The sequence below is a fragment of the Tachysurus fulvidraco genome, chromosome 13 (assembly GCF_022655615.1).
Source record: "Tachysurus fulvidraco isolate hzauxx_2018 chromosome 13, HZAU_PFXX_2.0, whole genome shotgun sequence".
NCBI lineage: Eukaryota > Metazoa > Chordata > Actinopteri > Siluriformes > Bagridae > Tachysurus > Tachysurus fulvidraco.
The window spans coordinates 18,862,144-18,880,608 of record NC_062530.1 but is presented as its reverse complement, the minus strand read 5'-3'; the positions used below and the strand labels follow the sequence as shown (position 1 = coordinate 18,880,608).

General features: G+C 34.9%; 2 protein-coding genes across 2 annotated transcripts; one reads left to right on the top strand and one right to left on the bottom strand.

The window, feature by feature from the left end:
- Positions 1–5,506: 5,506 nt before the first annotated feature.
- On the top strand, positions 5,507–7,918 carry LOC113652757 (protein FAM180A-like). The gene is made up of 3 exons (XM_027162024.2): positions 5,507–5,681; positions 7,041–7,138; positions 7,389–7,918. The coding sequence occupies exons 1-3, from the start codon at positions 5,597–5,599 to the stop codon at positions 7,716–7,718; spliced, it is 513 nt and encodes a 170-aa protein (XP_027017825.2). The 5' UTR covers positions 5,507–5,596; the 3' UTR covers positions 7,719–7,918.
- On the bottom strand, positions 7,655–17,624 carry slc23a4 (solute carrier family 23 member 4). Its single transcript, XM_027162023.2, has 12 exons — positions 17,350–17,624; positions 15,763–15,903; positions 15,486–15,643; positions 12,090–12,249; positions 11,811–11,992; positions 11,060–11,180; positions 10,810–10,966; positions 10,079–10,332; positions 9,810–9,974; positions 9,618–9,726; positions 9,360–9,455; positions 7,655–9,004 (listed from the first exon to the last, which is right to left on the bottom strand). The coding sequence occupies exons 1-12, from the start codon at positions 17,389–17,391 to the stop codon at positions 8,748–8,750; spliced, it is 1,842 nt and encodes a 613-aa protein (XP_027017824.2). The 5' UTR covers positions 17,392–17,624; the 3' UTR covers positions 7,655–8,747.
- Between the last annotated feature and the right edge of the window lie 841 nt (positions 17,625–18,465).

The following is an 18,465-nucleotide window of genomic DNA, read 5'->3' as shown; positions in this document are numbered from 1 at the left end:
TAAAGTGCAAATCCGTATTAAGTCTTCATGGTCTTAAATTTCTATGGAATAACTACAAAGGCAGAAATGATGCATTTTAAATTTGTTCAATATGTTGTACTCATTCTAATCTAATAGTTGCTATAAATTCTACTCATGCATGATGAAACATCTTTCGTGCCTTTGGAACATTTGAAAGTTTTGAAATATTGATAATGTTCCTAGTGTGTGATAAAGTGTAAACTCTCAGGACCGGGATATTTTCCAGATTTCCTCACTATAGACAGAGTTCCTGTTATTTTTACCATAATTACTGTTAGTCACCCTTGTGGAATATTTAGCGTAGGGTTAATGAGAAAATATTCATTTCAGTCATGAAGGAAAAAACAATCATAATTTTCTTTTCAGCATTTTAGAAACGCATCGCTATATACTGTACGAAGTTTCATAGATTCTTAGAGCAGACAATCCGTAATTTTCATGCGCTTGCATATAAATCAAGGATGTAATATATAAAGCACACTGAGGAGACCTACCACAGTTTTTTCCACTGATTTCTTCCCTTTCCTCTCCAGCTGTACACACTCCTGAAGCATGTTTCATAGTCTATTTTTACTATCACATGGGGTGAACACTTGTACAAGGAATGCCCACAGGAACGCACAACAACAGGTCAAGTTGGGACCAATTTATTAATCCAGCTGATGTTACAATCCTTCCCATCAACTCTGAACTTTGGAAACTTTCCAGGACAATAAAAATCATCAGAAATCTCAGCACTGCAACAGGTGCACTGTTATATGGTCACCTTTACCTCTTCCGGCTAGCTGCAGGTGTTGTAGGACTTAGAGACTTCTCTGTCTCTCTCTCTCTCTCTCTCTCTCTCTCTCTCTCTCTCTCTCTCTCTCTCTCTCTCTCTCTCTCTCTCTCTCTGTATCTCCCTATACCATTGAAAGACTTCTGAATATAAATATAATTTGGTTTCCAGACAAAAATCAACCTTTAGTAAATGCCAGATATTCTGTAGTTAACTAGAGACATCTAGTGGGTCTTTGGAACAAGCACAATGCTTTGTAAACTCTGTTCCCTATCTGAACAGATTCATAGACAAATAAACACAATATGTCCTTCATATTTAGTCTAGTTCAGACCTACTGCCACCCCTCATCAAAATGAACAAATTAACATTTAATGAGCCTAATTTATCAGTATGAATATATGATTTATTGTACATCATCCGCAGGCATTGGTATTTAGTAACCTACTCATGCTCATAAGTAGACTATCATATATAAAGCTTTTCCAATCAGCTTAAAATCATATAATTAGAATAGATTACTACACAGGATAGATTACTGGTGGTAGGCTGCACCTTTATATATAGGTTACGTGTTCAAGTTCAACTGAACTTAGTGTATTTAAAATTTTCATTTTTTAATTTTATATTAAGTTAGAGTATATGACTGGTGCTGTGTGACACTTGAAACAGAGAACTAAGCAAAAATAGCTCTGATCTGTATCTGTACTCCTTTGTGTGCTGGGTGCAACATCAGGCTATATGACAAATACCCTCTGCTTTTTTGACACAGCATTGGGAAAATGTTTCCTTGTATGATGTGTTTGGTGTCCATGATCACAAGTACAGGACATATATTTCATGTCAAAACATTTTCTTTTTTAATCTCAATTTATTCAGATCTTATTCACCTTTTCTGTAATTCAGCTCCAGATTTGGTTATTTTCACATGCTGTCACACTTTAAATATCACCGATTTTATTAGCCTAGATTTTAGTCTCAAAATTCCGTACATTTCCTCCTCAGAAAATAAAAGCTTTTTGTGCCACATCATTTTAGCTCTGTGAGCTTTGTTGGATTTGAGCTCATAACATCTAAATAATATTTGATGGCTTTGAAGAAACATTAAAGCTTGTAAACAGTTTTAGGTCTGTACTTGTGTCTGAACTCTTCAAGGCAACAGTTGACGTGATTTGAATGTGTGTTTATGGTCAATGGATGTGTGTTTACGGTCACCTTGCTTAGAAATAATCTTGATTAGGTTGTGGTGCCTGGAAAGCATAGACAGTTTTGCTTTCTAGAGCAAAACTATTATGTAAATGTAAATTTTCCATGTGTACCAATTTCTACAGTTGTTTTATATCTATATCTTTATATCTAAAGATCAATTCTGCACCAAATTATTCATTTTATAAGAAGTTTAGATTCAGTATGATTATGTGATCATAATTGGTAATCATGAACTGTGTTAGATTTTAAAAGAATCAAGATTTGGGCGAGAAAGTGTTTAAGTGAGCCAATAAATATAAAGTAATTGTCATGAAAAAATATTTAAAGTTATAAGATGATAAAGTGAGTTTTAGAAACGTTTTAATTTACTGTTCCTATAAAGTAACGTGAAATGTGTAACATGAAATGTGTTTTTATGCTTTTATTGCCTCTAAATTAAGTATAACGCTGTAGTTCTGGTTTCTTGCTACATTTTTTATCTGAGTCTGCCCTCTAGTGGCACTTTATGGTTAAATAGGATTAGTGTTTCCCAATAAGTTACCAAGATAAGTTACCAAGTCCTCTAAACACTCAGTTTTAGCTCAGCAGTGGTTTTGTTGCATGGCTGTCATTTAATTATGCAGATATTATTATTACTGAAACAGGAAGTGGTTAGCAAAGATTGCAGCACTTTGGGAAGCAGCAGTTTCTGAAATGCTCGAACCAGCACAAAAAATACCACAGATAACATTAGTGAGCTTACATTTTACCTCATTGTGATGTTTGATGTGAGCATTAACTGTTCTTGGCCTGTATCTGTATGATTTTTTTCACTATGCTGCTGTCACATGATTGGCTGATTGGCTTAACTGCAAGATTAAGCAGGTGTTTAAGTGTTCTAACTTTAGGCTGATGATTAAATATAGTGACATCTAACATTTATAAAATTAATACATTTCATTTAAAAAGACAGATAGATGTAAATTCCAGTGTTTTTTTTATGTATGTCTATGTTTAAGTATGTTTGTTGAGTGATAAGTATGTTGGGAGATAATATATATATAATACATAAGTATGTTGGGAGATTATATATATATATATATTATTTTATTTATTTTTTTTATTTTATTATTTTATTATTATATTATATTATATATATATATATAGTGCCCTGCAATGGGTTGGCACTCCATCCAGGGTGTATCCTGCCTTGATGCCTGATGACACCTGAGATAGACACAGGCTCCCCGTGACCCGAGAGTTTGGATAAGCGGTAGAAAATGAATGAATGAATGAATGAAAGAATGAATGAATGAATGAATGAATGAATGAATGAATGGATGGATGGATGAATGAATGAATGAAGTCTAGTCTCATATAAGGTCTAGTTCATACTGTGTACGATCCAGCACAATAAGGGTCAGCCCAGTACTTTTACAGAGGATTGTAGTATGTTTGAGGTCAAAAGATAATGTGAGACAAAAGATCAGAATTTCAGGTTATCAAAAATGTCTTTGTGTACTAAACAACTTGGCACCTTGGTACCCAATCTAAGTACTGGAATAGGTAAAGTAAAGAATTCTTTATATTTTGTTGCATATCCCTTGCTTGCAATAAAGTCAGCAACCAAGTGACTACCAAACTGTTAGGTTTCTCTTTTATGATGCTTTTCCAGGCTTGTACTGCAGCTTAAGAGCATTTCATGCTGGAAATCTTCATTTTCCTCTTCGGATGGTGAAATACATGTTTAATTGGGTTAAAAACTGGAAAACAAAAATAATTCTACAGACTTCTACCTTCAGCATTCAAGACTGATGAGCTTGTATACTCAGAATTATGAGCAGATTCTTTCTTTTTCCAAACTTTTTTCCCATCATTCTGGTAGAGGTTAGTCTTGGTTTTAGAATTTTAATGGCTTATTGTTGTACTGTATTTCAAAGTGAATTCAAATTAGTCATCCTGATTTGGGTCTTGTGGTATGGCTTCTCTATTTCTTTAAATGGAAGATTGTGATACCTTCACTCCTGCCCTGTGGAGGTTGTTGTTGATGGGGAAATAAGTATTCAGACATGGCAAGTGTATGCATTCACTAGAGATTTGCACACATAATGTCTTTCACGTTTATAAATATAAACAAAAACAAATGTAAAAGTAAGTATTTAGGCACTGCAAATTACCAACATAGCCAACACCATGATGTTCTCACCTCCATACTTTAGTGTGGATATGGTATACATAAAATGATATTAGCATCTCTTTTGCACAAAGTGTGATGCTGAATGATTATTAAAGTTGCTCAAGACAGGATTATGTAACAAAAGATTTTCAGTGCCAAAACAAAGATCTTTAACATCCCTGGCACTAGAACTGATTTAATAATATGCAGTTCATATGATATCTGAAAAAGTAATGGAATGAATGAAAATGCCACATAATATTTTACAACAGATGTAAGGAACATAAGAGCAACAACTGAAAAGAGTTGCAGGACAACTTGAAAACAACAGGAACAGCAGCAGGAAGCACTGAGCATCAAGATGCATGTATAAAAGCATTTAGATCTTTTTTTAAATAACACAAGTTATTTTATAATATTATTAATATATATATATATATTTATTATATAATATTATTATTATATAATATTTTTAATATTTTGCACAAGTTTTCTTCCAGATGCTTTTCCCGACACAACCCTCCCATTTATTTTTTACAGGCTTAGCACCAGCACTGGCTTGAACAAACTTAGTGGCTGGGAACAGGAACTGAACCCAGGCCATGGCAGTGAGAAAGCAGGATCCTTAACTGCCGTATAGAGCTGTCAGGATCAGAATTAAAGCCTAGGTCTGGGTTTCATTACACTGAATTTTGGCCTGGGTTGGGTTTTGAATCTGTAACTACCTTCTTGACCAAGAATGAAACCTTGTGAGTTACAGTTCACTCTATCAGAAGCTGATTATTATGTCAAATGTTTAGTTTTGAACTTGGCTGCATGGTGTGTCTGATTTGTGTTTGTAGCATTCTTTCTAATGGGCCTGAGCTTTCTTTTACAGTAAGGGAAAATAAAGTGTTTGTACGCTGCTGAATAGTCACTTTAAATTTACACAAATAATGTTTTTTGCCATCAGTGCTCCAATTATAGTTGTTATTGTGGTCTTAATGTTAATGGTTTCATTTGTAAATAAATAAATAAATAAATAAATAAATAAATAAATAAATTAATTAATAAATAAAAAACAAAGAATCTTGATCATGAATTATTCTAAAATTTATTACAATGGTTTATGCTGAAAAGAAACATTTGTAAATATTAACATTTGAAGTGTAGCAAGTGTTATGATCCTGATGACAGACTAACAGCCCCAATAATACTTAAAATAGCATTTCACAAGAACAGTGAGCAGCACACGAAAACAAAATTCTTTCAACATCATGCGTTCTTCCAGATGGAAATACAGCCCATTCACTCACACACACTCAGGAAGAGAGAGAGAGAGAGAGAGAGAGAGAGAGAGAGAGAGAGAGAGAGAGAGAGAGAGAGAGAGAGAGAGAGAGAGAGAGAGAGGTATCTCAAATAATTTGTTAGTCTGTAGTGGCACTACTAAAGACAGGATGGGAGCAAGCAGTCTGCCTTGGAAAGAAATCATCATCTTCTCTATGTTTTATTCCTTATGTGCAGCTCATCAAAGGTATAAAGGTAATGAAAAACACTTTAAATTCAGATTCCTTTTTGCATCCTAATCTTGTTACTTTATGTTCTTGTTTATAACATATACACAGTGCTATAGAGTGTAAATGAATGAAATTAAAAGTAATGTCATTCATGTCAGTGTGGGTGTCATTGTTAGTACCATCAGTGCTCTCAGAATGCTGTTTTCAGTGCTGTGTTTTGCTTTCTTACTATTTGAGGTCAGGGTACTCTTGATACAAGTACACCAAGAAACATCTTTATATCCAATATTACCCTTTTGATATGAAACAATTATTAAACTAATAGAAGTATAAGTTAAATTAAACACTAATTTGTTTCAATATAAAAGTTCAGTACACAAAAACATGCAGCATAGGTTTTACACTCGTGTTATAAATAACAATGTTCAGGGAACAATGAACAGTCTTCATCGGTCTTTTGTTGCCTCACTGTCAGGAATCATTTAACAGTCTACAGCTGTTACTATAAAAACTGAAAGCGGGCTACTAACAACCAACAACTAACTCGCTCTCTCTCTCTCTCTCTCTCTCTCTCGCTCTCTCTCTCTCTCTAAACCACCGGATGACATTTAAGTACAAACTTCACACCAGTTTACACATGATTCCCTTCACAGTGCTATATTTATATTATATGATCATCAGGGCAACAGGGCAGCAGTTATAATATTTTATGCAATGTGGTATATCTTATCGCTTATAATCCCATGTCTATCTCTTATCTTATCTCTTATCTTATACAGTATTTTTTTTTCTTTGAATCAGTAATAATTTTTTTTTAAAAACAAGTGTATTTGGAAAATTCTGTTACCAAAACAAGAGTAATAGGTGATATTGCTGCAGAAGTGTTAAAATAAGTATATGTATATACTGTATGCCTTTGATTGTAATATTTTGTCAGGATATGTACATATATATATTACCTTCTTCTGCCTGACAAATTATTGGAATCAAAGCCAAATAGAATCAAATGGAAAGCCCCTTATTCACGTATTTCCAAGAATTATCCAATATTAAGGCAGTAAAATTAGTATGTCAGGAATGATCCATGAATGATGGCCAATGGACTTCAAAGACACAGGAAGTAACAGTGACAATAACTAGAAGTTTCTTCCCATTATTATGGCCCATATATATGTTTGATTTACATATTAAGCTCCTGCTTGCCCCAGCACTGGTAGGTTAAACAAATATTTTTTATGCACTATATCTTTAAACAATAAAGTGAAATCTGTTTTTCCAGTTTAGTGGTATGAAACATCTTATTTTTATGCAAGTATGTCATGCAATATAACTTTATATACCTTACTGTGGATGAACACAATAAAATATTGTCATCTTCTGGCAGGTCTTTATTCTTCGGCGTTCAGGGTGAAGAGGGGTGCGGCCCCATTGGTGAACACTGTATTTCAAAACTCTGTCAGCGATGTCAATTTGCTATTTGAGGTGAAGAGCTAATGCTTCAGTTATTGTAAAGTGAGAGTATGCAGTGAGTATTTAAAGTGAGAGTATGCCGTGAGTATTTAAAGTGAGAGTATGCAGTGAGTATTTAAAGTGAGAGTATGCAGTGAGAATAAATCAATACTTGTTTATTTATTTAGTGAGTCTGAATGTAATTAAAGTAAATAAAAGATCAAAAAATGTCATTGTAATTGTATTATATAATCAGACATTTTTTCTCTTTTCTACTCATTAGATTCTTTTAGATGGACCTCAAATTGAAGATGAAAACGGACGGTTTTTAGTATGGGACAGAGAACTAGCATCTCTACATAAGACACACAAGTTAGAAGTCATCTGTGAGAACATTATTCCCAAGTCGGTCCCAGAGGTGCGTCGACTGATCTTTGCTCTCGCCCAAGGCAAAGGTGTTCTTAGGAGGGAAGACTTTGAGCGCACAGTGCTGACTTTAGTGTACACAGCCAATAAAATAGCTCAGGCAAACACTGAACACCAAAAAGATGTTTGGGCAGAGTGCTTTATCAACCTCTACAAAGCCATTAAACATGACTTAACACTCAGATAAAGGAAACATCATTCTTGACTTATCAGCCTGGCAGAAAAACAATATAACTTCTGGTAGCTTTAGTTAGTGTTTAGCAAGTGGAACGCACATCTAGCTCTGAAGTGATTCATAAAAAGGAATACATATTTTTATAGAACCACACACACACACACACACACACACACACACACACACACACACACACACACACACACACACGTGTACATACATACATACATACATACATACATACATACATACATACATACATACATACATACATACATACATACATACATACATACATAACTCTCTTATACAATATGTCAAGCTTGTTGAAACTTGAATATGGAGATAGAAATAGATCTATAATATTAGATTTAAAATTCAGTTTCAGGTTTTTAAGAGTCAGAATTTCATGCATAAAGCTAGATATACAAATTAATGTTTGAAATGCAAAATTAAGCTTTTTTTGAACTGGGAAAAGGGGGTTCTGTGCTTGATTGCTTTTGCCTGCAAGTTACTTGGATGTCATTTAAGAATGCAAATCTTAAATTTAGGTAAATTAAAAAGATTTTTATAAACTGAATATATTCACACTTTTTTGAATTTGGTTTAAGGTTTTAGTTTTGCATGAAACATGAAATTCCATTGTGGTTCAAAATTATTATATTATTCAAATATAATAATTCAAAATAATGATATTCAAATTTGTGTTTTGATTAATAGTAATATGGGTTTTTTTATCGCATGAAATTTATTCGAACAAGAATGCAAAAATACAGTTCTTCCTAGCAAATTATATTCATAGCATATTCATGCCAGTACAAGAAAATATATATAATACAATATAATATAATATAATATAATATCATTTAAAAATTAACAGGAAAACATTCAGAATATAAAGAATATATCTAACAGCTGCCTTAGTTCATTAGTAAATTCTGAGCATTTAGTATTTTCAAAGGTTGGATTCAATATATGGATATAACACAAAACTTTTACAAATAGAGCCCCAAAAACCTCATGAAGTTTCCATATAAACGATTATAGTGCCGCTGATATTATGACGTGCGGGTTATCTTTGCAAGACTTCTTATACCCAAGTGAGTTGCTGGAGGTGTCATTCTGTGGTCTGGCATTATAAGACGGGCAAAAAGGTATATATCTAACCCAGGAGTAAGATGCAAGTCGAGAACTGATGCCAAAGGGCAGGCCATAGACCTCCTCACATTCCAAAGTGTTCTCAGACTCATCTTCATGAGCCTTGTCCCATACAGTCATGCCACGCTCATGTCTTGTTCCTGTAGGAGAAATAAAAAAATGTTGAAAAAGAAAAACTATAAAAAAAAAAAAAAACTATAAAAGATTAGTATATGTCACTTCATTCATATTTTATTTGTGAAAGTTAGCATGAATTAATTTCAATTCAATTCAGTTTATTTGTTCAGTTTATTTATTTTGTAATTTACAAAATCTTCAAAAACAGTGAAAGAATTCAGACTAAAGCACTATTCAGACGGGACTAGTTTTACGTGGGGACGTGGGGGTAAAGTAATTATTACCAGTGCTTCTCTTCTTTTTTTTTAAACCCAAGGTTCAGCATAAAAGAATTCCAGCCCAGCTTATGAAACTTCTTCACATTGAATTTAAACTCACCAGGGACAGTGTTATCAAGAACAAATCCAAAAAATCCTCCAACAAACATGCTGGTTGTTAGAAGAACCTGCAGAACTTGATCTAACTCCACTACACCTGAAACATAGAGAACAGCAATACAGATTCAGTGAGAATTACAATAATTGTTTCATGGAAATATGTCTGGTTATAAAATTTTTTAACTGTATTTATTATCAGCAAATAAGAAATTACATAATGTTTTCTTTTAATAAGTTTTTATTATACTGATGAACACACCTGTGTTTAAGACATCAGGATTTTTTATCATCCAGTTTGGAAAGACAAGTCCCGTAAACATCGAGAAGCCAAAGATAAAGATGTTACGAGAAGAGTTCATATCTGCATACTATATAGAGATTATTAAAAAAAAAAAAAACGGTTAGTTTTTTCATTTCCTCAAGTTACTTCCCTAGTGAAATATTTTCCCACCTGTAGATTGGAAACACCAACTGCAGTTATAACTCCAAACATAACTAAAAACATCCCTCCAATAACGGGTGATGGGATTGTACTAAAAATGGCTCCAATTTTTCCAAACAGTCCCATTATGATCATAACGAAACCACTGGCAACAATCACCATGCGACTGCCAACCTGCAAAATAAAAATTTTACTCAGTTGACCTCTGAGTAAGCTGATTATGTGCTGGTGTATTTTAACTGATGGAGTGGTCTCAAAGAAACCGAACAGCCTCTCACCTTAGTTATGCCCAGTGCACCAACATTCTCACTATAAGAAGTGGTTCCGTTTCCCGTCCCCCAGGCTCCGGCAAGCAGGCATCCAAGGCCTTCAATCCCAATCCCTCTGTTGATTGCATGTTTGGGTGGAGGTGGAGCACCACTTAACCTAGCACAAGCATGGTAGTCACCTACTGACTCAATCATGGAGGATATGACTCCTGCCAGGATTCCTAATACCCCTGCCAGACTCACAGTTGGTAAGCCCCACTGGCCTGAAAGATAAAAGGCACTGAATTATGAGAAATACACCAACCAAAAACGTAAATAATAAGAATTGTACCTTATATCAATTGTAATGTATGTCTCACTTTCCTAACTTATTCTTGATACAGGAATGTGGAATATACAGTATGTTTATATAGTATGGAATATACAGTATTGTTTTTTTGTGTGTATGTATATACTTTTTTTGTTTTTTTAGGGAAAAAATGGAATTTCCACTTGTATACAGTACACACTACTATACTACTCTACACACAGAAATGTTCATTCAATCTCGTTGTCAAAACTGAAATTCAATTAAGAAAAAATAGTTTTGCGCTTTTAGTTATAATAAAATTAAATTGTACTTAGAGATATATTTATTGCTAAATGCTGATATCATGACAGATCTTTAGTAGTACAGTATCTCAAAGTTTATTAAACATGTAAAATCATGAGAAAGTTTTTTCATCATACTAGTTGAGTACCTGGATAAGGAAACCTGAACCAAGGTGCATTCCCCATTACGTCTCCTTTAATGTCTGTGCGAGCAAGATACCCATACTGATTTGGATCAGATGGGAGGACATTATAGATAGTCAGCAGGTAACAGATGAGCCATGAAACTGTGATTCCCAGGAGGACCTGTATGAACCAGGCCAAAGAGACAGTGCTTTATGTTCAAGCTGGAATTTAAACACACTCTGATGTTCTGGCTGAACGCATTTATGGGCTTACAGGAATAATCTGAAAGATGTTCATCTTGGAGATGTGAAACCTTTTGGCCTTGCTGTATGCAGGGAGAGGGATGGCAATGTGGCAGAGATATTGGGAAAACAGCACAATTAAACATGTTGTCCTGTGAAAGAAAGATTAATGTTATATCTGTGTTATTTCATTTTTAACAGCATTTCAAGCTATTGAATTTTAATACACTATATAGCCAAAGGTTTATTGACACCTTATCGTCACACCTACTGTATATGTGGATCTTCCCCAAACTGTTGCCACAATGCTAGAAGCACATCATCATATAGTGGATCATATAGGATGTCTTTGTATGCTATAGCATGACAATTTTCTTGGAATAAAGGGGTCCACAACTGACACCAATCAAACACAAATCAAGCTCATGAAGATTTGCCAAAGTTGGAGTTGTGGTCAGAGACCTGACCACAAACCTATTGAACACATTTGAGATGAATTTGAATGCTGTCTGTGCCCCAGACCTCTCTGGCCTGATCTCACTAATGCTCTTGTGGCTAAATACAAATCCCCATGTACCAAAAACTAGTGATAAGCCTTTCTTGAAGAGTGGAGGTTATTATAACAGCAAAGTAGATAAATCTGGAATGGGACGTTCTGAAACCACACATGGGTGAGATGGTCAGGTGTACAATCCTTTGGCCATGTAGTGTCCTATACATTATATTATTGATCTTTTGTGATTATAAATAATATTGGTACACAATACAGTATTTGCACCCACATGGCTGAGATTCCCCAGTGGTTTCCTGCGTTCATGCCAGCCGAGTCAAACAAAGAAAGGCCAATAAGAGAGATAGTGGGTGCAATTGTCAGAGGACCAATAAACCTCATGAACAGACCGATAATACCAGAAAATCCCACCAGCACTTGGAACAAGGAGCCCACCATGATCGAACCCTGAATCTATTAAGACAACAAAAGTGTAAATGCCACCTGTTCCTCTTTCTTTACCACAAATATCAGTTTGAACCTATCTCTCCAATGCAGCTGTAACACTCACCACCCGTATGCGACTTTGCCACACCTCGATGAACTCAGGGGAGGAGGTATTGACCAGGGTGGCGTTCTGTGTCCAGGCAGGACAGACCCAGTCTGGCATGGACAGCAAGGATGTTGTTGGTGCAAGAAGAGTGAAAGTCCCACCTTGAAGAATAGGCAACCTATCAATGAGACAGGAGAGTTCCACAAAAAATACCAACTTCCTACACTTTTAAGCTCATGTCCATTGTTAACACTCCAACATCTAGGACATAATACTCAGATTACCAAACAAAAATATTATACCATTATACATGGTATTACTAAAAGATATAATAACAAAAAAGTCCTTTCAGTTTCCTAAGACAGAAGTTTACCCAACATGCAGATAATTATCTAAAAAGGTAGAATGCCCTCTATTCACCCCACCACATGTTGTAATGTAACATCATGGACCTTAAGTGGATTACACACGATACATATGTACAAAGAAACCCATACTCTTATACAGTAATAAGGGTACAAATGAATATAGTTTGAAAATTATTTACAATGAAAAAATATATTAAAAGCATTAGTATTCAACCTGTTTGTTTGAAACAACCAGAAGACATAATTAGTTGAATGAAGTCCAGTAAGCAATAAATTATAAAACCCACATCAATATTTTAGATTCAGAACATACAATTGAATGAAGTCTATTTTAGTTTCAGACTGTAATATATTCATGGTCTGCAAGCACAAATCAGATGCATATTCTGCACAAGATATTATTTAAAGTTTTCAATAGCCTGGAATATTTCAATTTAAACTAAGTATAGCACTTTTCCTTAGTTGTTGTGTATATAAAAGTTGTGTATATATGTGTATATAAAAAAATAACATGATAGATAGATAGATAGATAGATAGATAGATAGATAGATAGATAGATAGATAGATAGATAGATAGATAGATAGATAGATAGATAGATAGATAGATAGATAATTTTTAAAACAAAACCTCAACAGAGCTTTAGGTTGATGGTATACCAAGTCTGCAACCTACTGAATCAGTGAGTCATTTAATCAGTTATTTATTAATAGAGACTTTAAAGGAACTTTGTATGTTGCTTTGGATAGGGCCTGTTAGGATTAGACCAGGGGATGGGAGGCAAGTGTGATGCAGAAGCCACTTGAAGTCAGGTGAAGGTTGATTTATTAGTGCACACACATGGTAATAAACCTCAACACAAGTAATAAAATAAGTAATAAAATAATCCAAAAAGAAAAATAAAACTGTACAAAATTTAGCCTATATACAAAATATTTACAAGCTAGTTCAGGTAAATCAATTGACCTGAACTACATCAGCAAGAAACAGCAATTACTTGGTATACTGTACCATCTACAAACACCAACTCCTACAATAACCCACACTGACTGACAGTGTGGTAGCCATTTTATACTCTGTCCCGCCCCTGGATCCAACCATTCTGAAATTGGTAGGGGGTTTCTCCTCTGACAATAGGGACATTGGCAACAATCATTGGCAACAAAATATACATTAATGAAAATAAATAAACACAAACACACAATTCAACACATGTCCAACCACCATTAAAACTTTAAACACCAAACCAACACATGTTTATACAGGCATGAACTGGCGACCCATATGATGTCACACAAAAATGTCTGCTCAGCATGGTGTTTATAAAAGTCCCAGGTTGTATATTGCACAGGTTTGGTTCAGGAAAATGGAAACTGATAAGTGTTTGCAATCTTTGTGTGAGTGTATATATTGCCCAATAAATAATAGTAAATAAAAACTTGTGTATGTGGTTATTTCAGGTCACATTGCCTTAACCTCATCTTACACTGTGACAGGGCCATCTGCCAAATGCTGTAAATGTAAATTTTCTGAGTCATCTTATACTTTTATACATTTCCCAGTTCAAATGAATTGACAGACCTCCAGGAGGTGCTAGAGAGATTCTCAAAAGGCTGTCCTTGCTTTTCTAGCCTTTTGTCTTGCTTTCATTGTCTTGCTGACATTGGCATTTCATAGAAAATCCTGTTCAGCGTTCAGCTCTCATATCCCCATTCCTCTGATATGTTGATATGTTGGAAATAAGTTCCAATATGAATAAGGCTGCTGAATGTGGATTTAAAGTGTGCTGAGCCTAGATATACAATTTTAAATTCCAACCTAATCCTATTAAAGATTTCAGTTTCTGAGCTGATCAATGGTTCCTTACACACTTTGACATTTAATTTGACTGCTCAGTGTGTAGAACATGCCAATAAAGCTGATTACTGACTCAAGCATCATCCTGCAATTCAAACCAAACATCAGTAGACAGCTGATAAGACAATGTAACACAGAACGTTTTAGACATCTTTAGCTAAAAATCTAAGTGTAAATTTTTTTCCAAGACATTCATTGTCTTATAAGAATATTCAGTAAGAGATCAATATCTAATCTAGCGATAAAATCTAGCATTTCTGAAGTTCTGCTGTAAAAAGTTGTCACTGTTAGCTAACAACACAATTTGAAACAATATAAGCTTTACTACCAACAACAGGCATTGATTGAAAGCTTTTTCTAACTTTTTCTTACAATAAAACACAAGTAGCTAAACTGAAATAATTCCAGCATCTACTCTAGAAGTAGAAAGAAGACTGTGTTCATATGTCACATAGTATAGTGTAAATATTTTCTTTGCGCTTGTTAGGTCACAGCAGTGGGTCAGTCATGACTTTAAGAACAGATAGAGCCATGCCCAAGTGCCCAACGCTGACAGTGCTGGAGTTTGTTTCCCTAAACGTTCAAATAAGAAGCCAAGCCTAAACAATTTCTACCAGTACACTGGAGTTCATTCTGCTGGTAGAATAGAAATCGACTTATCAGACATTTCTGATCACTTTAAACGAATGAATTTTTTTATCGCCACAATTCTATTAGAAAATCAAACAGCGCACTTTTGGCTTTCAGTCTGAGATGTTGGGAACCTTAGACAGAATTTATAAACTCATAATCCACCTAACTCTATCTTCGACATACTCTCGCACCAGTTAACTGCATGTCCTCTTTTAACACACAAAGAATTTATAAACATTTGTTAAAATTAGATTTTATTACATTTTTCAAGGAACATGTTAATTTTATTTCTATGAATATATCAACCAGAAGTAAAAAAGAATATAGCTTTGTATAAGGTCTGTTATCCCAAATGTAAAATGGAGGAAATTACATTTAATGTTTGAATTTAATGTTCTATAAATGTAATAGAGCAATTATTTTATGTTTTATATGTTAAATTCAGAATTATATTATTGTATATATTGTTCAACCACTTCAGAATCACACTGACTAACACCTCAGAAGGTTCCTCAGAAACAGAAAGGGTGAAGAGTGCTTTTAAAGATGTTGACTACCTGACCCCCAAGGTGACCTGCAGTAAGGTACATATCCCTGAAACAAAGAAGATGGTGCTGATCAGGTGGCTCTGAGTGAGTCCATCATGCTGCAGGCAGAGACCCTGAGACAGGATCAGAGGGATGGCAACGATTCCTCCAAACGCAGTTAAAAAGTGCTGAAAGACAGAACAAGAGGATTATTTATCTAATCAGTTACTCCAATGGATTGACTTATTTTAGGAAGATGGACAAATGTAGGAAAAGGAAAATTCTCATTTTTGAGAATGTAAATTACCTGAATTCCTAGGATGATGCAAAGGTACCATGGTGGTATGTCAGTTACACAATAAGCTAATTTGTCTTTACTGTCCTCCTTTAATATGTCTGTTTTCTGGTCATTTGTCAACCCACATAAATGATTTACCTTGCCCTCAGTCTGGGGAGAGAGAATGAGAGAGAGAGATTCATTCTTATATCATTTAAGTTGAAGTAGACTAGAAGAAAGAAAAGAACAACTACAAACTATCAAGGGGAAGAAAACAAAATGTAAAGGAACAAAGCAGAAATGTAATGTATTAAAAAAAAGAACAGAACTAGATACAAAAAAAATAAAGCATAGGCAAAGTTCATGCTTCAAATCACACAGATTTTAGGTCAGTGAATTCTGGACCATGAAACATTGGAAAACATTAGCTAAGACTAACTAACATTAACTTTATTCTTAGTCTCTTAGATGAGTAGAGTCAAGAGCTGGTTTTACAGGACATGATTTCTTCATCATCGTCATCATTATCTTTTTTTCTAGTACATTTGAGGACAAAAGGTTAGCCAAACTATTGCACTAGTGCAACTAAAAATAAACCAACCTACCGTCTTTCTACACATAGACTAGCTAGCATGAAAAGTAAACTGTACGTATGTTTTATCTGTACTTAATATTAGTGTAGACTTTAAAAGTATATCAAAAGGAAACGACAAGTATACCTGACACCAGAAGTCCTCATATATTTAAATTATACATGTGCTACCAAAGTAAACTATCTGTAAATAAGTCTACCTGACACCTACAGGATGCTAAGTGTTCTTATCTCTCTGTATAGTTTATAGAATATAAAGAAAACAGTAAATATACTTGACACCAGGAGATCTCCTTTAAAAATACTAAAAAGAAGCTGATAATATATTTAGCATCATATACTTACTTAAAAACCCTGGTATACAGATTAATTGTAAGTATACTCATAACCAGGTGTGTTCCTTTTTACGTATACCCGGATATATTTGTATGGAATGTTTACTGTAAGTAAACTCAAAATGTAAGCATTAAGAATACATGAAAACTAATTCTTTGTGCTTTAGTATAGTTTGAGTTACTTGGAGAAACAAAATGCTAGTAAATGTATTAATGAATGTATGCTTATTCCTAAGGGAACAGATATGGAAAAATAAATGAATAAAAATAAAAATAAATAAATAAAAATAACTCCTGTTTAGACTCCCACATTAGATTTTGTGACTGTTCCTGTTCTCGTAAACTAACTTAAGCATGAGCAATGCAACAACAACGTGGAACAGAATTCCTACCATAGTAATGACTCAAGCCAATATAGATTACAACACTGTTTACAAGCAACGAGTCATAAATTCTAACTATAATAATCTGATAGGACAGGAATGAGAAATGCTCAGCTTAATGCCCATAGATAATACACTATTGTAAATGCCTAATAAAATGCTAATAATAAACAGTACATTCACCATTGCACAAGTCTTACATAGACCCACATTATACCCTTAGTAACACCTCATGTAAATTCTTTTGGTATGCACTGTAGACTAATTACTCTTATTCTCATTAACCAAACATATAAAGTTTACTTACATCAAATGAAAAGTTGTCCATGCTCTCCTTTTTTGTAGCCATGAGTCTAGTATCTCTAAAACTGAGGTCTCAGGTAAGAGAACTGTGAATGCGACAAGAACAAATGAAGAAAGAAAGCAAGAATGAGAGTAGGCACATGTGAGTGTAAGAAAGACGTTGTGGCTGCTGCTCAGGCTGATTATAAATGAGAACTATCAGCTGATCATGTGAACCTAATTGACCAGAGCTATAAAAGCAGCTGACTAGAAAACTCGTGCTGAAAAAGAGAATTCTCTCTCTCTCTCTCTCTCTCTCTCTCTCTCTCTCTCTCTCTCTCTCTCTCTCTCTCTCTCTCTCTTTTTCACACACACATACAAACACACAGTGAAGAGTGATTGTTTGAGCTACTGTAGCCTTGCAGTCAACAGTAACTCAATCATTCTGTACAATTGAATGAGCAGAAAAGCATATCAGAACATACAACATGCTGAACCTTTAAGTGTTCATATAGAAGTGTACTATCTTTCTGAAGAGTAAGAGACAGCATAGATCCCATGTATCTTACAAGCAGCGTTCTTTGAGCTCCCAAAACTTTGTAGATTAAAAACCTATCTCTTTAGTCAGTCATACAGATAATAATTAATCCCATAATCTTGTGCTCTAGTACATGCACATTATAATCTAGTGCTTACTAATATTATAAACTCTGCTTCCACTGCTTTTTTTTTCTGCCCATTCTGAGGCATCCAGAGATTGTACCAGCTCCAGTTGAGTTCCATTTCATGAAGATTCAGTCACCTTCAGTGCCCACCCTCCCTCCCTTTCTGGATGTGGGTCTGGCCGTGGCTTGTCAAGCTGACTTCTGCTCATCTATGGACGTCGCTTTGCCCTTCTTCTCGGCTGTGGACGTCACTCAGCCCCCTCTGGCTACGCCACCGTGTGCCTCGCTCCCTCCACCTGCCTCACCATGTGCCTCGCCCCCCACCTGCCTCACCGCGTGCCTCGCTCCCCTACCTACCTTGCGGTCGGGAGCTGTGCCTTGAGGAGAGGGTACTTCCAGGATCACACCCAGACCTTTTACTTGTACCATGTGTTTTTTTCATGTGCCTCCTCATCACTACACAATTGTTAGCCTGT

Coding starts and splice junctions, on each gene's coding strand:
- LOC113652757 (XM_027162024.2), top strand. CDS start 5,597: ATGGGAGCAAGCAGTCTGCCTTGGAAAGAAATCATCATCTTCTCTATG. Junction 5,682..7,040: donor AGCTCATCAAAGGTATAAAG/GTAATGAAAAAC, acceptor ATCTTCTGGCAG/GTCTTTATTCTTCGGCGTTC. Junction 7,139..7,388: donor ATGTCAATTTGCTATTTGAG/GTGAAGAGCTAA, acceptor TCTACTCATTAG/ATTCTTTTAGATGGACCTCA.
- slc23a4 (XM_027162023.2), bottom strand. CDS start 17,391: ATGGCTACAAAAAAGGAGAGCATGGACAACTTTTCATTTGAT. Junction 15,904..17,349: donor TGGACAACTTTTCATTTGAT/GTAAGTAAACTT, acceptor CTCTCTCCCCAG/ACTGAGGGCAAGGTAAATCA. Junction 9,005..9,359: donor TCTTGATAACACTGTCCCTG/GTGAGTTTAAAT, acceptor TTTCTCCTACAG/GAACAAGACATGAGCGTGGC.